The 19,826-nt window shown below is 43.3% G+C and overlaps 2 protein-coding genes across 3 annotated transcripts in view; one reads left to right on the forward strand and one right to left on the reverse strand.

The window, feature by feature from the left end:
- Positions 1 to 3,769: 3,769 nt before the first annotated feature.
- Positions 3,770 to 19,826, forward strand: part of RpL27 (ribosomal protein L27) — a 144,145-nt gene continuing 128,088 nt past the window's right edge. Inside the window, exon 1 of the mRNA XM_071686018.1 lies at positions 3,770 to 3,807. The gene's annotated coding sequence lies outside the window, so the exon portion shown is untranslated. The remainder of the gene's footprint in view (positions 3,808 to 19,826) is intronic.
- The window catches only part of Mocs2B (Molybdenum cofactor synthesis 2B), a 101,765-nt gene continuing 100,211 nt past the window's right edge, over positions 18,273 to 19,826 (reverse strand). For both annotated transcript variants that reach the window (XM_071686016.1, XM_071686015.1), the window contains exons 10-11: positions 18,793 to 18,852; positions 18,273 to 18,420 (exon numbers count right to left, since the gene is read on the reverse strand). In XM_071686016.1, coding sequence (XP_071542117.1) covers positions 18,340 to 18,420; positions 18,793 to 18,852 — 141 coding nt within the window. In that variant the 3' untranslated portion in view covers positions 18,273 to 18,339. The remainder of the gene's footprint in view (positions 18,421 to 18,792; positions 18,853 to 19,826) is intronic.

The raw sequence follows: 19,826 nt of genomic DNA on the forward strand, positions 1-19,826 counted from the left end.
AGGTTAGTTAGGTTAGGTTAGGTTAGTTAGGTTAGGTTAGTTAGGTTAGGTTAGTTGGGTTAGTTAGGTTAAGTTAGGTTAGGTTAGGTTAGTTAGGTTAGGTTAGTTGGGTTAGTTAGGTTAAGTTAGGTTAGGTTAGTTAGGTTAAGTTAGGTTAGGTTAGTTAGGTTAGGTTAGGGTACAAGTTAATCTAAAAGTTTATTTATTTCTTCTTCTTCTTGGGGTTTAGTGGGCAGGGTATGATCTTGCATATTTCATATACAACATTCTAAAAACTTTTTTTATTTACCCTTTGATCACCTGTTCTGGTATGTATTGATATGATGAAGGAAGAATCGGTTTTCTTCCTTTGGAAATTACACTTAGCATATAGTGAATGAAACTAATGTCGTTTCGACCATCATCGGAAATTACTGCTTGAGTGAGTCATCTTTAAGTTAGGGTGGAAGTTAGGTTTATCCTTTAGGGTAACTATCTAACCTAACCTATCCTAACCTAACTCCAAGTCATTTTTGAAGCTAAATTCAGTATGTGTACATACATACTAGTGATGAGTCTGTTGTGGCGTTTCAGGTCCTACTGTTATAGATACAACACACACGTACACAGCAGCATAGATGCAACACACACGTACACAGCAACATAGATACAACACACACGTACACAGCAACATAGATACAACACACATATACAGAGCAACATAGATACAACACACACGTACACAGCAGCATAGATACAACACACAAGTACACAGCAACATAGATACAACACACACGTACACAGCAGCATAGATACAACACACAAGTACACAGCAACATAGATACAGCACACACGTACACAGCAGCATAGATACAACAAACAAGTACACAGCAACATAGATACAACACACACGTACACAGTAGCATAGATACAACACACACGTACACAGCAGCATAGATACAACACACAAGTACACAGCAACATAGATACAACACACACGTACACAGTAGCATAGATACAACACACACGTACACAGCAGCATAGATACAACACACAAGTACACAGCAACGTAGATACAACACACAAGTACACAGCAACATAGATACAACACACACGTACACAGCAGCATAGATACAACACACACGTACACAGCAACATAGATATAACACACACGTACACAGCAACATTGAGACAACACACACGTACACAGCAACATAGATACAACACACACGTACACAGCAGCATAGATACAACACACAAGTACACAGCAACATAGATACAACACACACGTACACAGCAGCATAGATACAACACACAAGTACACAGCAACATAGATACAACACACACGTACACAGTAGCATAGATACAACACACACGTACACAGCAGCATAGATACAACACACACGTACACAGCAACATAGATATAACACACACGTACACAGCAACATTGAGACAACACACACGTACACAGCAACATAGATACAACACACACGTACACAGCAGCATAGATACAACACACAAGTACACAGCAACATAGATACAACACACACGTACACAGCAGCATAGATACAACACACAAGTACACAGCAACATAGATACAACACACACGTACACAGCAGCATAGATACAACACACAAGTACACAGCAACATAGATACAACACACAAGTACACAGCAACATAGATACAACACACACATACACAGCAGCATAGATATAACACACACGTACACAGCAACACACAACTCCTACAAACTAAAGTGGTGCCACCACAGCTTAGCCATTCACTAGCACAGTTAGCTGAAGTTAGCAATACACTAGCACAGTTAGCTGAAGTTAGCAATTCACTAGCACAGTCAGCTGAAGTTAGCCATTCACTAGCACAGTCAGCTGAAGTTAGCCATTCACTAGCACAGTCAGCTGAAGTTAGCCATTCACTAGCACAGTCAGCTGAAGTTAGCCATTCACTAGCACAGTTAGCTGAAGTTAGCAATTCACTAGCACAGTCAGCTGAAGTTAGCCATTCACTAGCACAGTTAGCTGAAGTTAGCAATTCACTAGCACAGTCAGCTGAAGTTAGCCATTCACTAGCACAGTTAGCTGAAGTTAGCCATTCACTAGCACAGTTAGCTGAAGTTAGCCATTCACTAGCACAGTTAGCTGAAGTTAGCAATTCACTAGCACAGTCAGCTGAAGTTAGCCATTCACTAGCACAGTTAGCTGAAGTTAGCAATTCACTAGCACAGTCAGCTGAAGTTAGCCATTCACTAGCACAGTCAGCTGAAGTTAGCCATTCACTAGCACAGTCAGCTGAAGTTAGCCATTCACTAGCACAGTCAGCTGAAGTTAGCAATTCACTAGCACAGTCAGCTGAAGTTAGCCATTCACTAGCACAGTCAGCTGAAGTTAGCAATTCACTGTCAAGTTATCGAGTTCATGTGAAAGGTTTCCGGTCTCGCAGCAGTAGCCCAGATGTGATGTATCAGGGTACCACGTATGTTTTACTCACAAGGACACTCATAGCCAAGGTGTGTGTGTGTGTGTGATTTACTATTTAAGGCGGGAAAGAGAGTTTTACAGTCGTGTTGGCCAGCCCAGCCACCACCCGGTCTCTACTCTATGTTGAGAATGTTTTCTAACAACGTGTAGGTTAGACGAACACAGGGTTGTAAGGGGGAAAGTTGCTCGAAGCATTGAGGAGGCCTTTTATATCAAGTGCACGCGAGGATAATAGACCTTATTGACCTACATCTACCCTCTAGCTGTCTTGTATAATGCATTGAAACCATAGACCATAGACCTTATTGGCCTACATCTACCCTCTAGCTGTCTTGTATAATGCATTGAAACCATAGACCATAGACCTCATTGGCCCACTCTCTAGCTGTCTTGTATAATGCATTGAAACCATAGACCATAGACCTCATACTCAGACCCCAACCCCCACACACAGACCTTTTTCCTTTGCTTCTCGTGACCAGTTCATATGCCCTGAAAAATATTATTCACTCCATCCTTCCATCTCCAGTTGGGTTTCTCCTTCTCCATATCCCCTCCCACTTTGGACACACACACACACACACACACACACACACACACACACACACACACACACACACACCCTTTGTCCAACCATTCTCTCTCTCTCTCTCTCTCTCTCTCTCTCTCTCTCTCTCTCTCTCTCTCTCTCTCTCTCTCTCTCTCTCTCTCTCTCTCTCTCTCTCTCTCTCTTATCCTATCATTTTTTTTTTCATTTCATTCATTTAACCTCCCTCGCGCCAGCCATGTATTGTCCTCAAACATATAATTTCCAACAGAGATTCTCTCTACCGTATTTTTCTCCTCATCTGTGGGCCCGCACGCTACCCACACCCCCACAACCATACAACACACACTTGATTACTACTGTCACACCTTGGTACTTACCCGTCTTTACCTCCTATAGACAGTGACTTCCTCATTCCACAGTGCGCCCTGGACCTTCGTCCCGTCACTCACACTGATACATTTCAACCCTCATGGTTCCATTCGCTGCCATGTCCACTCCCAGGTCTCAAAATACCCTTCTTTTCCTCCCAGTTTTCTCCGTTCAAACTCACCCCACCCCCAACTAGCCTATTTTTTTTTTTTTTTTATACAGTGCTGAATCTAAAATCTTGCTTTTATTCACAATTACAATCACCTGTCTCCTGTTTCACTCACTCATACTCAAATTGATAACTTCAGCAGTGCCCTACACAGATCTGCCATCTGAAAAGAGTAACCTACCTTTATTTTTTCTTCTATAGGGTGCTTGAAGGAAAGGAAGAAGAGGCGGGACAGGAGAAAGAGGTAAGTGGAAATGGAAGAGAAGATTGAACTGTTTGCAGTTTTATGGTGTAATATTCTTGATACATTTGGGTGTTTCTGGAAGCATGTTTTAAGTGCCTTATATATATATATATATATATATATATATATATATATATATATATATATATATATATTCTTTTTTTTTTTTTCATACTATTCGCTATTTCCCGCGATAGCGAGGTAGCGTTAAGAACAGAGGACTGGGCCTTTGAGGGAATATCCTCACCTGGCCCTCTTCCCTGTTCCTTCTTTTGGAAAATTAAAAAAAAAAAAAAAACGAGAGGGGAGGATTTCCAGCCCCCCGCTCCCTTCCCTTTTAGTCGCCTTCTACGACACGCAGGGAATACGTGGGAAGTATTCTTTCTCCCCTATCCCCAGGGAATACGTTGAGATGTATAGGTATGTATATTTGCGTGTGTGGACGTGTATGTATATACATGTGTATGTGGGTGGGCTGGGCCATTCTTTCGTCTGTTTCCTTGCACTACCTCGCTAATGCGGGAGACAGTGACAAAGCAAAATAAAATAAATAATAAATAAAAGAATATAGAAAGATAGGCAAAGAAAGGGGAAGAAGATATGAGTCAGGATATAGACTGTAGGTCTGCTTAAAATGAAACTTAAGCTTTCAGTTTGTTTTGGTTGCACTGCAACCATGTTCATGGTGAGAAATATCACTAGGCAGGAGTATTAGGTAGAAGTTGGAGGAACACTGGGTAGGAGCCTCTGTAAACACTACGGTAGATTCACTCTTTGCCAGTGGCCTGTTAAGGGTAAAATGAAACGCGATAAGTTCCCAAGTGCACTTTCGTGTAATAATCACATTATCAGGGGAGACACAAGAGAGAAATATAAGTCAGTTGATATACAACGAAGAGACGTAGCATATACTTGATCACGCGCAAAATTGTGATCCTTTCCAATATATATATATATATATATATATATATATATATATATATATATATATATATATATATGTTTGAAGGAATAGTGGTTCCAACAATGTTGTATGGTTGCGAGGCGTGGGCTATGGATAGAGTTGTGCGCAGGAGGGTGGATGTGCTGGAAATGAGATGTTTGAGGACAATATGTGGTGTGAGGTGGTTTGATCGAATACGTAATAATAGGGTAAGAGAGATGTGTGGTAATGAAGAGAGTGTGGTTGAGAGAGCAGAAGAGGGTGTTTGAAATGGTTTGGTCACAAGGAGAGAATGAGTTAGGAAAGATTGACCAAGAGGATATGTCAGAGGTGGAGGGAACGAGAAGTGGGAGACCAAATTGGAGATGGAAAGATGGAGTGAAAAAGATTTTGAGTAATCGGGGCCTGAACATGCAGGAGGGTGAAAGGCGTGCAAGGAATAGAGTGAACTGGAACGATGTGGTATACCAGGGTCGACGTGCTGTCAATGGATTGAACCAGGGCATGTGAAGCGTCTAGGGTAAAACCATGGAAAGTTGCGTGGGGCCTGGTTGTGGAAAGGGAGCTGTGGTTTCCGCTTCCATGGTTCCATCCGCTGCCAGATCCACTCCCAGATATCTAAAACACTTTACTTCCTCCATGGTTGTTTAATTTGTTTATGGATGGGGTTGTTAGGGAGGCGAATGCAAGAGTTTTGGAAAGAGGGGCAAGTATGAAGTCTGTTGGGGATGGGGGAGCTTGGGAAGTGAGTCAGTTGTTGTTCGCTGATGATACAGCGCTGGTGGCTGATTCATGTGAGAAACTGCAGAAGCTGGTGACTGAGTTTGGTAAAGTGTGTGAAAGAAGAAAGTTAAGAGTAAATGTGAATAAGAGCAAGGTTATTAGGTACAGTAGGGTTGAGGGTCAAGTCAATTGGGAGGTAAGTTTGAATGGAGAAAAACTGGAGGAAGTAAAGTGTTTTAGATATCTGGGAGTGGATCTGGCAGTGGATGGAACCATGGAAGCAGAAGATGGAGTGAAAAAGATTTTGTGTGATCGGGGCCTGAACATGCAGTAGGGTGAAAGGAGGGCAAGGAATAGAGTGAACTGGATCGATGTGGTATACCGGGGTTGACGTGCTGTCAGTGGATTGAATCAGGGCATGTGAAGCGTCTGGGGTAAGCCATGGAAAGCTGTGTAGGTATGTATATTTGCGTGTGTGGACGTATGTATATTGTATGGGGGTGGGTTGGGCCATTTCTTTCGTCTGTTTCCTTGCGCTACCTCGCAAACGCGGGAGACAGTGGCAAAGCAAAAAAAAAAAATATATATATATATATATATATATATATATATATATATATATATATATATATATATATATATATATATATATATATATCCCCGATAGCATTGGGATGTGTATATATTCGTGTTGTATCTTTTTTTTCTTTTTCTTACTAAGTTAAGCTAAAGATTGTTCATTATGTACGTCGGTGGATGGCTGGAGCCTTCCTGGGTATTTTGAGGCTTGGAAGGAACCGAGTGGGTTCCATGTTTATGCTGTGGTCCAGATCTCAGACATGACAGTAGTTTGCATAGCTGTCGTCTTCAATTCTCCGCCATACATCATGGGTTTTGCTTCTCTGTGATATGAACCGATCGGTTTAATCTGTACATCGCTCATGCTGTTGCATTGGATTTTCATAGAGTGTTATGTTTCGTCTGTGATGAATCGTAGAGACGTATTTTGTATCCTCTTTCCATTTCTTTATTAACTTTCTCACCTCACCTACATGCAGGCCAGACCAACTTCACGTGATCACACGGTTATCATATACTCTGCTCAGGTGAAGCCCGCCACACAACGCGAGGAAAGTAGGAAGACTTTGGTGACGCGAAGGACGACGAAAGTAGGAAGGCTTTGGTGACGCGAGGGACGAGGAAAGTAGGAAGGCTGTGGTGACGCGAAGGACGAGGAAAGTAGGAAGGCTTTGGTGACGCGAAGGACGAGGAAAGTAGGAAGGCTTTGGTGACGCGAGGGACGAGGAAAGTAGGAAGACTTTGGTGACGCGAAGGACGAGGAAAGTAGGAAGACTTTGGTGACGCGAAGGACGAGGAAAGTAGGAAGACTTTGGTGACGCGAGGGACGAGGAAAGTAGGAAGGCTTTGGGGACGAGGAAAGTAAGAAGGCTTTGGGGTCGAGGAAAGTAGGAAGGCTTTGGTGACGCGAAGGACGAGGAAAGTAGGAAGGCTTTGGTGACGCGAGGGACGAGGAAAGTAGGAAGGCTTTGGGGACGAGGAAAGCAAGAAGGCTTTGTGGACGAGGAAAGTAGAAAGGCTTTGATAACGTGAGGGACGAGGAAAGTAGGAAGGCTTTGGGGACGAGGAAAGTAGGAAGGCTTTGGGGACGAGGAAAGTAAGAAGGCTTTGATAACGTGAGGGACGAGGAAAGTAGGAAGGCTTTGGGGACGCGAGGGACGAGGATAGTAGGAAGGCTTTGGGGACGAGGAAAGTAGGAAGGCTTTGGGGACGAGGAAAGTAGGAAGGCTTTGGGGACGAGGAAAGTAAGAAGGCTTTGATAACGTGAGGGACGAGGAAAGTAGAAAGACTTTGGGGACGCGAGGGACGAGGATAGTAGGAAGGCTTTGGGGACGAGGAAAGTAGGAAGGCTTTGGTGACGAGGAAAGTAGGAAGGCTTTGGGGACAAGGAAAGTAGGAAGGCTTTGGTGACGAAGAAAGTAGGAAGGCTTTGGGGATGAGGAAAGTAGGAAGGCTTTGATAACATGAGGGACGAGGAAAGTAGGAAGGCTTTGGTGACGCGAGGGACGAGGAAAGTAGGAAGACTTTGGGGATGAGGAAAGTAGGAAGGCTTTGGTGACGAGGAAAGTAGGAAGGCTTTGGGGATGAGGAAAGTAGGAAGGCTTTGGGGATGAGGAAAGTAGGAAGGCTTTGGTGACGAGGAAAGTAGGAAGGCTTTGGGGACGAGGAAAGTAAGAAGGCTTTGGTAACGTGAGGGACGAGGAAAGTAGGAAGGCTTTGGTGACGCGAAGGACGAGGAAAGTAGGAAGGCTTTGGTGACGCGAAGGACGAGGAAAGTAGGAAGGCTTTGGTGATGCGAGGGACGAGGAAAGTAGGAAGGCTTTGGGGATGAGGAAAGTAAGAAGGCTTTGGGGACGAGGAAAGTAGGAAGGCTTTGGTGACGCGAAGGACGAGGAAAGTAGGAAGGCTTTGGTGACGCTAGGGACGAGGAAAGTAGGAAGGCTTTGGGGACGAGGAAAGTAGGAAGACTTTGGGGACGAGGAAAGTAGGAAGGCTTTGGGGACGAGGAAAGTAAGAAGGCTTTGGGGACGAGGAAAGTAGGAAGGCTTTGATAACGTGAGGGACGAGGAAAGTAGGAAGGCTTTGGTGACGCGAGGGACAAGGAAAGTAGGAAGGCTTTGGTGACGAGGAAAGTAGGAAGGCTTTGATAACATGAGGGACGAGGAAAGTAGGAAGGCTTTGGTGATGCTAAGGACGAGGAAAGTAGGAAGGCTTTGGTGACGTGAGGGACGAGGAAAATAGGAAGGCTTTGGTGACGCGAGGGACGAGGAAAGTAGGAAGGCTTTGGTGACGCAGGGGACAAGGAAAGTAGGAAGACTTTGGTGACGAGGAAAGTAGGAAGGCTTTGATAACGTGAGGGACGAGGAAAGTAGGAAGGCTTTGGTGACGCGAGGGACAAGGAAAGTAGGAAGGCTTTGGTGACGCAAGGGACGAGGAAAGTAGGAAGGCTTTGGTGACGCGAGGGACGAGGAAAGTAGGAAGACTCTGGTGACGCGAGGGACGAGGAAAGTAGGAAGGCTTTGATAACGCGAGGGGATGAGGAAAGTAGGAAGGCTTTGGTGACGCGAGGGACGAGGAAAGTAGGAAGGCTTTGGTGACGCAAGGGACGAGGAAAGTAGGAAGGCTTTGGTGACGAGGAAAGTAGGAAGGCTTTGATAACGCGAGGGGACGAGGAAAGTAGGAAGACTTTGGTGACGCGAGGGACGAGGAAAGTAGGAAGGCTTTGATAACGCGAGGGGACGAGGAAAGTAGGAAGACTTTGGTGACGCGAGGGACGAGGAAAGTAGGAAGGCTTTGGGGACGCGAGGGACGAGGAAAGTAGGAAGACTTTGGTGCGAGGTTAGTGGTGTATATTTAGTGCTGGCAGCTGCTTCGCCAGGACTACCGTACGCTGGCCGTTGCAACTACCAAGGCCGAAGGAGGCACACGGTGATGGCGACAACCTAGCGAATGCATTAACGTTGTGTTGACGCATGATTCATAATGGCACCTAATTACAGGCGAGAATGATTATCTTGAATGACTCTAGCACTGTGGGAATGGAGGGTCGGGCAGCACTGTGGGGATGGTAGGGTAAGATAGCACTGTGGGAATGGAGGGTCGGGCTGCACTGTGGGAATGGTAGGGTAAGCTAGCACTGTGGGAATGGTAGGGTAAGGCAGCACTGTTGCAATGGTGGTGTCATCCAGCACTGTGGGAATGGAATGGTCATCCAGCACTGTGGGAATGGTGGAGTCAGCCAGCACTGTGGCAATGGTGGAGTCAGCCAGCAATGTGGGAATGGTGGCATTATCCAGCACTGTGGGAATGGAGAGGTCAGCCAGCACTGTAGTGATGGAGGGGTCAGCCAGCACTGTGGGCACTGTGGGAGTGGAGGGGTCAGCCAGTACTGTAGGAATGGAAAGGTCAGCCACCACTGTGGAAAAGGTGGCATCATCCAGCACTGTGGGAATGTAGGGGTCAGCCAGCACTGTGGGAATGGAGGGGTCAGCCAGCACTGTGGGAATGGAGGGGTCAGCCAGCACTGTGGGAATGTAGGGGTCAGCCAGCACTGTGGGAATGGAGGGGTCAGCCAGCACTGTGGGAATGTAGGGGTCATCCAGCACTGTGAGAATGGGGGGTCAGCCAGCACTGTGGGAATGTAGGGGTCATCCAGCACTGTGAGAATTGAGGGGTCAGCCAGCACTGTGGGAATGGAGGGCTCAGCCAGCACTGTGAGAATAGGGAGGGTCAGCCAGCACTGTGAGAATGGAGGGGTCAGCCAGCACTGTGGGAATGGAGGGGTCAGCTAGCACTGTGAGAATGGGGGAGATCGGCCAGCACTTTGGGAATGGAGAGGTCAACCAGCATTGTGGGAATGGAGGGGTCAGCTAGCACTGTGAGAATGGGGGAGATCGGCCAGCACTTTGGGAATGGAGAGGTCAACCAGCACTGTGGAAATGGGGGTGTCAGCCAGCACTGTGGGAATGGGGGGGGGCATCAGCCAGCACTGTGGGAATGGAGGTGTCAGCCAACACTGTGGGAATGGAGGGGTCAGCCAGCACTGTGGGAATGGAAGGGTCAGCCAGCATTGTGGGAATGGAAGGGTCAGCCAGCACTGTGGGAATGGTGAGGTCAGCCAGCACTGTGGGAATATAATCTCAGGAAACAGACAAAGAAATTACACATCCATTCACTTTCATTGTCTAGCTATCATGAGCAATGCACTGAAACCACAATTCCCTATCCACATCCAGGTCCCACAGACCTTTCCATGGTTTACCCCAGACGTTTCACATGCCCTGATTCAATCCATTGACAGCACGTCGACCCAGTTCACTGTATTCCAAGCACACCTCTTACCCTCCTGCATGTTCAGGCCCCAATCACTCAGAATCTTTTTCACTTCATCCTTCCATCTCCAATTTGTCTCCCTCTTCTTCTTGTTCCCTCCACTTCTGACACATATATCCTCTTTGTCAACCTTTCCTCACTCATTTTCTCCATATTTCTAAACCATGTCAACACACCCCTCTTCTGCTTCCTCAACCACCCTTTCCTCATTTACTCAGTCAAACCATCTCCCACCACATATTGTCCTCAAACATTTAATTTCGAACACATCCAACCTCCTACGCATAAACATATTTATAGCCCATGACTTGCCACCATATAATATTGTTGGAACAACTAATACTTCAGACATACCAATTTTTGCTACAAGAACCTTTTTACCCCCCCACATCTTATAACTCACTACCAAGTCCACTCCCAGATATCTGAAACACTTCACTTCCTCCAATATTTTCTCATTTTAACCTTACATCCTAATTAACTTGCTGAACCTAATAATTTTGTTTTTATTCATATTCACTCTCAACTTTCTCCTTTCACACACTTTTCCAGACTCAGTCACCAACTTTTACTGTTTCTCAGTCAAATCAACCACCAGTGCTATATTATCAGCAAACGACAATTGACACTTCCTGGGCCCTCTCATCCCCGACAGACAGCATACTCGCCCTTTCTCCAAGACTCTTGCATTTAACTCCCTCACCACTCCATCCGTAAACAAATTAAACAACGATGGAGACATTACATACCCCTGCCACAGACTGACCTTCACTGGGAACAATCACTGACCTCTCTTCCTACTCGTACACATGCCTAACATCCATGATAAAAACTTTTCACTGCTTCTGGTAGCTAACTTCCCACATCATATATTCTTAAGACCTTCCACAAGGCATTTCTATCAGCCCTATCATATGCATTCTCAAGATCCATAAATGCCACATACAAATCCATCTGTTTTTTCTAAGTATTTCTTACATACATTCTTTAAAGTAAACACCTATTCCACACATCCTCTACCATCTCTGAAACCACACTGCTCTTCCCCTATCTGATTCTCTGCACATGCCTTCACCCTCTCAATCAATACCCTCCCATACAGTTTCCCAGGAATACTCAACAAACTTGTGCATCTGTAGTTTGAACAGTTACCTTTATCCCCTTTGCCTTTGTACAATGGCGCTATGCATGCATTCTGTCAATGCTCAGGCACTTCACTATAATCCATACATACATTGAATATCCTTACCAACCAATCAACAACACAGTCACCTCCTTTCTTAATAAATTCTTCTGCAATACCGTCCAAACCCACCGCCTTGTCAGATTTCATTTTCCACAAAGCTTTCACTACCTTTTCTCTCTTAATGAGACCACTCTCCCTGACCCTCTCACTTCACACACTACCCCGACCAAAACACCCTACATCTGCCACTCTGTCATCAAACGCATTCAACAAACCTTCAAAATACTCCATCTCCTTCACACTTCATCACCACCTGTTATTACTTCCCCTTCGCCCCCTTCACTGATTTTCCTGTTTGTTCTCTTGTTTTACACATGTTATTTACCTCCTTCCAAAACATCTTTTTATTCTTCCTAAAGTTTAATGATACTCTCTCACCCCAACTCTTATTTGCCCTCCTTTTCATCTCTTGACTTCTTGCCACTTTCTTTTATACATCTCCCGGTCATTCGCACATGATTACACTTCAAGTGAAAAAGTCTCTTGAAGTGAAGGTATATTATTGTCAGTGATTTACAAGCAGTGCAGTCTTATTGGGGAACTTTTCACTTTAAAGGAGTTAATTTCTGATGCTTGTAGCAGAGACTGAAGCTGCAGGAGCCCTTTAAAAGGGGTAATGGCATTATTTGATTAAAATTTAGGATTCTCAGATGGGGAAACTTGAATTTTATTCTACAAAATATACATTTGGCAGCCTGTCTCTAAAGGGTAGAATTATGTGGTCTCCAGTGAAGATCCCACACATCCGTGGGAAAATATTTCATCTTGTGTCAGACAATAGAAGTATGTGCAGAATTTGTTGAACTGGGAATCTTTACATTTATCAGTTGTATGGATATGTTGAAAACTCTGAAACAGCTTTTTTAAATGCCACCAGGAAATGAACTACAGCATGAAACTGAACCAAAATACAATTGTTACGTAAATTCAGTTTGTAGAATACACATACATTAGATGTCCAGAATGCCTGAATCTGGACATTATCTTTAATTTCATTTAATAATTTAGATTTCTGAGTGCAATAGATTAATATATAACAGAATCTAACTGGCCATGCATAAAGTTCTCTCATTTATCACACTGATACAATAACATACTTCTGATGGGGGCTGTGGAGGCCTCCACAGAGGGCAGCCAAGTTTTCTCATATTTGGTGTAAGAATAATCTCATAGTGCCTATAAACTGAGCAGGATGAATGGAAATAATGAATCAAATATAAAAAAAAAAGATTCAGTGTATGTATGGATCATGGTGAAGTGCCTAAGGATTGGCGGAATCCATGCAGAGTGCCATTGTACATAGGCAAAGGGGATAAGGGTGTGTTCAAATTACAAAGGCATATGTTTGTTGAGTATTCCTGGTAAATTATATGGAAGGGTATTGATTGAGAGGATGAAGGCATGTACAGAGCAACAGACTGTGGAAGAGCTGTGTGGTTTCAGAAGTGGTAGAGGATGCGTGGATCAGGTGTTTGCTTCGAAGAATGTATGTGAGAAATACTTAGAAAAACAGATGGATTTGTATGAAGCATTTATGGATCTGGAGATTGCATATGATAGGGTTGATAGAGGTGATTTGTGGAAGGTCTTAAGAGTATATGGTGTGGGAGGTAAGTTGCCAGAGGCAGTGAAAAGTTTTTACCAAGAATGTAAGGCATGTGTATGAGTAGGAAGAGAGGAAAGTGATTGGTTTCCAGTAGATGTCAGTCTGCGGCAGGGGTGAGTGATGTCCCCATGGTTGTTTAATTTGTTTATGGATGGGGTGGTTAGGGAGGTAAATTCAAGAGTTTTGGAGAGAGGGGCAAGTATGCAGTCTGTTAGGGATGAGAGGGCTTGGGAAGTGAGTCAGTAGTTGTTTGCCGATGATATAGCTCTAGCGGCTGATTCGAGTGAGAAACTGCAGAAGTTGATGACTGAGTTTGGAAAAGTGTGAAAGAAGAAAGTTGAGAGTAAATGTGAATAAGAACTAGGTTATTAGGTTCAGTAGGGTGAAGGGACACGTTAATCAGGATGTAAGTTTGAATGGAGAAAAATTGGAGGAAGTGAAGTTTTTTAGATATCTGGGAATGGACGTGGCAGCGGATGGAACCATGGAAGCAGAAGTGAGTCACAGGGTGGAGAGGAGGCGAAGGTTCTGGGATCAATGAAGAATGAGTAGAAGGAGAGAATGTTATCTCAGAGGGCAAAAATGGGTATGTTTTGAAGGAATAGTAGTTCCAACAATGTTGTATGGTTGTGAGGCTTGGGCTATAGATAGGATGGAGGGTGAATGTGTTGGAAATGAAATGTTTGAGGACAATATGTGGTGTGAGGGGGTTTGATCGAGTAAGTAATGAAAGGGTAAGAGAGATATGTGGAAATAAAAAGAGTGTGGTTGAGAGAGCAAAAGAGGGTGTGTTGAAATGGTTTAGACATATGGAAAGAAAGAGTGAGGAAAGATTGACAAAGAGGATATTTGTGTAATAGGTGGAGGGAACAATTAAAAGCGGGAGACCAAAATGGAGGTGGAAGGATGGAGTGGAAAAGATTTTGAGTGATCAGGGCCTGAAGATAAAGGAGGTTGAGAGGTGTTCAAGAAATAGAGTGAATTGGAACGATGTGGTATACTGGGGTTGACATGCTGTCAATGGAATGAACCAGGTCATGTCTGGGGTAAACCATGGAAAGGTCTGTGGGGCCTGGGTATGGATAGGGAGCTGTGGTTTTGGTGCATTACACATGACAGCTAGAGACTGAGTGTGAATGAATGTGGCCTTTTTGTCTGTGTTCCTGACGCTACCTCGCAGAAGCAGGGAGTAGTGATGCTGTTTTCCTGTGGGGCAGGGTAGCAACAGGAATGGATGAAGGCAAGCAAGTATGAATATGTACACATGTATGTATGAAATGTCTGTGTATGTGTATGTATATGTATGTATAAGTGCGTATGTGGGCGTTTATGTATGAATATGTGTATATGAGTGGATTGGCCATTCTTCGTCTGTTTCTTGTCGCTACCCCACTGACGTGATTATGTATAATGAATAGATAATATATATAAGAAAATAAATTTATATATTTATCATTTTATTTATTATACTTTGTCGCTGTCTCCCGTGTTAGCAAGATAGTGCTAGGAAACAGACAGAAGAATGGCCCAACCCACCCACATACACATGTACATGCATAAACGCCCACACATGCACATATACATATACATACCTATACATTTCAACATATACATACACAGACATTACACATGTACATATTCATACTTGCTGCCTTCATCCATTCCTGTCGCCACACTGCCACACATGAAATGACCCCCCCCACCCCCTGTTTGCTCGTGCGAGGTAGCACTAGGAAAAGATAACAAAGGCCATGTTTGTTTACACTTAGTCTCTAGCTGTCATGTGTAATGCATCGAAACCACAGCTCCCTTTCCACATCCAGGCCCCACAAAACTTTCCATGGTCTACACCAGATGCTTCACATGCCCTGGTTCAATCAATTGACAGCACGTCCACCCCAGTATACCACATCATTCCAATTCACTCTATTCCTTGTACGCCTTTCACCCTCCTGTATGTTCAGGCCCCAATTGCTCAAAATGTTTTTCACTTCATCCTTCCACCTCCAATTTGGTCTCCCACTTCTCCTCGTTCCCTCTAGCTCTGACATATATATCTTCTTTGTTAATCTTTCAGCACTCATTCTCTCCATGTGACCAAACCACTTCAATACACCCTCTTCTACTTTCTCAACCACACTCTTTTTATTACCACACATCTCTCTTACCCTTACATTACTTACTCGATCAAACCACCTCATGCCATATATTGTCCTCAAACATCTCATTTCCAACACATCCTCCCTCCTCTGCACAACCCTATATATAGCCCATGACTCACAACCATGTAACATTATTGGAACCACTATTCCTTCAAACATACCCATTTTTGCTCTCTGAGATAACATTCTCACTTCCGCTTCCATGGTTCCATCCGCTGCCAAGTCCACTCCCAAATATCTAAAACACTTCATTTTCTCTAGTTTTTCTTCATTCAAACTTACCTCCCAATCAACTTGTCCCTCAACCCTACTGAACCTAATAACCTTTCTCTCATTCACATTTACTCTCAGCTTTCTTCTTTCTCACACTTTACCAAACTCAGTCACCAGCTTCTGCAATTTCTAACCCGAATCAGCCACCAGCGCTGCATCACCAGCGAACAACTGACTCACTTCCCAAGCCCTGTCATCCACAACAGACTGCATACTTGCCCCTCTCTCCAAAACTCTTGCATTCCCCTCCCTGACAACCCCATCCATAAACAAATTAAACAACCATGGAGACATCACGCACTCCCGCTGCAAACCGACGTTCACTGTGAACCAGTCACTTTCCCCTCTTCCTACTTGTACACATGCCTTACATCCTTGGTAAAAACTTTTCACTGCTTCTAGCAACTTACCTCCCACACCATATACTCTTAATACCTTCCATAGAGCATCTCTATTAACTCTACCATATGCCTTCTCCAGATCCATAAATGCCACTTACAAATCCATTTGTTTTTCTAAGTATTTCTCACATACATTCTTCAAAGCAAACACCTGATTTACACATCCTCTACCACTTCTGAAACCATACTGCTCTTCCCCAATTTGATGCTCAGTACATGCCTTCACCCTCTCAATCAATACCCTCCCATATAATTTCCCAGACAAAGTTATACCTCTGTAATTTGAACACTCACCTTTATCCCCTTTGCCTTTGTACAATTCACTATGCATGCATTCCGCCGATCCTCAGGAACTTCACCATGAACCATACATACATTGAATATCCTCACCAACCAGTCAACAATACGGTCATCCCCTTTTTTTTAATAAATTCCACTGCAATACTATCCAAACGCACTGCCTTGCTGGCTTTCATCTTCTGCAAAGTTTTCACTACCTCTTCTCTGTTTACCAAACCATTCTCCATGACCCTCTCACTTCACAAACCACCTCGACCAAAACACCCTATATCTGTCACTCTATCATCAAACACATTCAATAAACCTTCAAAATACTCACTCCATCTCCTTCTCACTTCACCACTACTTGTTATTACCTCCCCACTAGCCCCCTTCACCGATGTTCCTATTTGTTCTCTTGTCTTACACATGTTATTTACCTCCATCCAAAACATCTTCTTATTCTCCCTAAAATTTAATGATACTCTCTCACCCCAACTCTCATTTGCCCTCTTTTTCACCTGCACCTTTCTCTTGCCTTCCTGCTTCTTTCTTTTACACATCTTCCATTCATTTGCACTATTTCCCAGCAAAAATCGTCCAAATGCCTCTCTCTTCTCTTTCACTAACAATCTTACTTCATCTCACCACTCAATACCCTTTATAATCTTCCCACCTCTCACCTTTCCCACGCCCCAAGCTTCTTTTGCACAAGCCATCACTGCTTCCCTAAATACATCCCATTCCTCCCCCACTCCCCTTACGTCATTTGCTCTCACCTTTTTCCATTCTGCACTCAATCTCTGCAGGTACTTCCTCATACAAGTCTCCTTTCCTAGCTCACTTAATCTCACCACTCTCTTCACCCCAACATTCTCTCTTCTTTTCTAAAAACCTCTACAAATCTTCACCTTCACCTCCACAAGATAATGATCAGACATCCCTCCAGTTGCCCCTCTCATCACATTAACATCCAGAAGTTTCTCTTTCACATGCCTATCAATCAACACGTAATCCAATAACGCTCTCTGGCCATCTCTCCTACGTATACTTATGTATATCTCTATTTTTGAACCAGGTATTCCTAATGACCAGTCCTTTTTCAGCACAGAAATCTACAACCTCTTCACCACTTCCATTTACAACACTGAACACCCCATGTATACCAATTATACCCTCAACTGCCACATTACTCACTCACCTTTGCATTCAAACCACCCATCACTATAACCCGGTCATGTGCATCAAAGCTACTAAGACACTCACTCAGCTGCTCCCAAAACACTTGCCTCCCATGTTCTTTCTTCTCATGACCATGTGCACAGGCACATCTCTCTCCATAAACTTTCAGTTTTACCCATATCAATCTAGAGTTTACTTTCCTACACTCTATCAAATACTCCTACAACTCCTGCTTCAGGAGTAGTGCTACTCCTTCCCTTGCGCTTGTCCTCTCACCAACCCCTGACTTTACCCCCAAGACATTCCCAAACCACTCTTCCCCTTTACCCTTAAGCTTCGTTTCACTCAGAGCCATAACATCCAGGCTCCTTTCCTCAAACATACTACCTATCCCTCCTTTTTTCTCATCTTGGTTACATCCAAACACATTTAGACACTCCAATCTGAGCCTTCGAGGAGGATGAGCACTCCCTGCATGACTCTTTCTTCTGTTTCCCCTCTTAGAAAGTTGAGATATATATAGATATTTTTTTCATACGTATTCACCATCTCCCACGTCGGCAAGGTAGCTTTAAGTACAGAGGACTGAGCCTTAGAGGGAATATTCTCACTTAGCCCCCCTCTGCTCCTTCTTCCAGAAAAGGTAAAACATATATATGTATCTTGAACACTTTTCCAGCTTTCTTAAGTTCTGGAATCTTATGCACAGTTTTTAATGTAATGTAAAAAAACTACAGTATTAAGTATTTTTCTTTTACTGGCAGGAATGAAAATCCTAAAACATGCTTTGAGAAACTTTAGACATATTAGAATACTTGTTTGATTTGCTTTTGCTTGAGCTTCATCTTGAGCTGGTAAATTTTCACATCCAGTTCATCAACTGATATCTGAAAGACATATGGGTGTTAGAAAATGTTATCTTACATAAAAAGACAATGATTTCTGCAAAAATTTCAAATATTAAAGAGTTTGTATATGTGATCACGAGGAGTTCAATGCAATGATTAAATTCTAATGAAGGCGCAGTACACAAGGGTAATGACTCGTGTAAAAGTTGAAAAACATATGACAAATTTAAAAAAAGTATGACATGAACACTTAATGTGCCTTACAAAATGAATGATAATTTGCAGTTTGGTGAATTTAGCAGAGTTGTCTTGATTCACAAAAAAGAGAGAAATCTGACTGTAACTTCATCTACAGCTTCACCATAAGAATTTTCATAAGATTGAGTCTTAAGGTTACAAAAAATTACTTACATCATCTTCAACAGCTTTAATTTCTTTCTGCTTTGATGATTTATCTGGTATTTTAACAGTCTGTAAAAAACAATAGTAAATCAGTGAGAGGAGTAGGAAATGCAAGGAAATCTTTTTTCACCCTGTAGTTACATATTTGCATAGTCCCAGAACAAATACCATCTTTACTGTAAAATGGATCTTAAAACATGCAAGACATTTAGTATTCACTATAACTTCATATGTATGTATGTATGTGTGATTACTATTTGTGATTGTTATATGTGTGTTATAAGGAAAGTTTATACTCGTGATGCTATTTCCTGTGTGACAGGGTAGTGACAGGAATGGATGAAGGCAAGTAAGTATGAATATGTACATGTGTAGGTGTGTACATATCTGTGTATGTATATGTTCATATGTATATGTATATATGTGTGCATGTATGGGCATTTACATATGTGTATATGAGTGGATGGACCATTCTTCATCTGTTTTCTGGCACTACCTCGCTGACGCAGAAAACACCAATTAAGTATGATGAATATAAAATATAAATGAATGTATTGATTTATTCATTTATTATACTTTGTCACTATCTCCTGCGTTAATGAGGTAGCGCAAGGAAACAGACGAAAGAATGGCCCAACCCACCCACATACACATGTATATACATACACGTCCACACAAGCACATATACATACCTATACATTTCAACGTATACATATATATATACATACACAGACATACATATATACACATGTACATAATTCATACTTGCTGCCTTTGTTCATTCCTGTCGCCACCCCACCACACATGAAATAACAACCCCTCCCCCCGCATGTGTGCGAGGTAGCGCTAGGAAAAGACAACAAAGGCCACATTCGTTCACACTCAGTCTCTAGCTGTCATGTATAATGCACCGAAACCACTGCTCCCTTTCCACATCCAGGCCCCACAAAGCTTTCCATGGCTTACCCCAGACGCTTCACATGCCCTGGTTCAATCCATTGGCAGCACGTCGACCCCAGTATACTACATCATTCCAATTCACT

Source organism: Panulirus ornatus, chromosome 41 (genome assembly GCF_036320965.1).
Source record: "Panulirus ornatus isolate Po-2019 chromosome 41, ASM3632096v1, whole genome shotgun sequence".
NCBI lineage: Eukaryota > Metazoa > Arthropoda > Malacostraca > Decapoda > Palinuridae > Panulirus > Panulirus ornatus.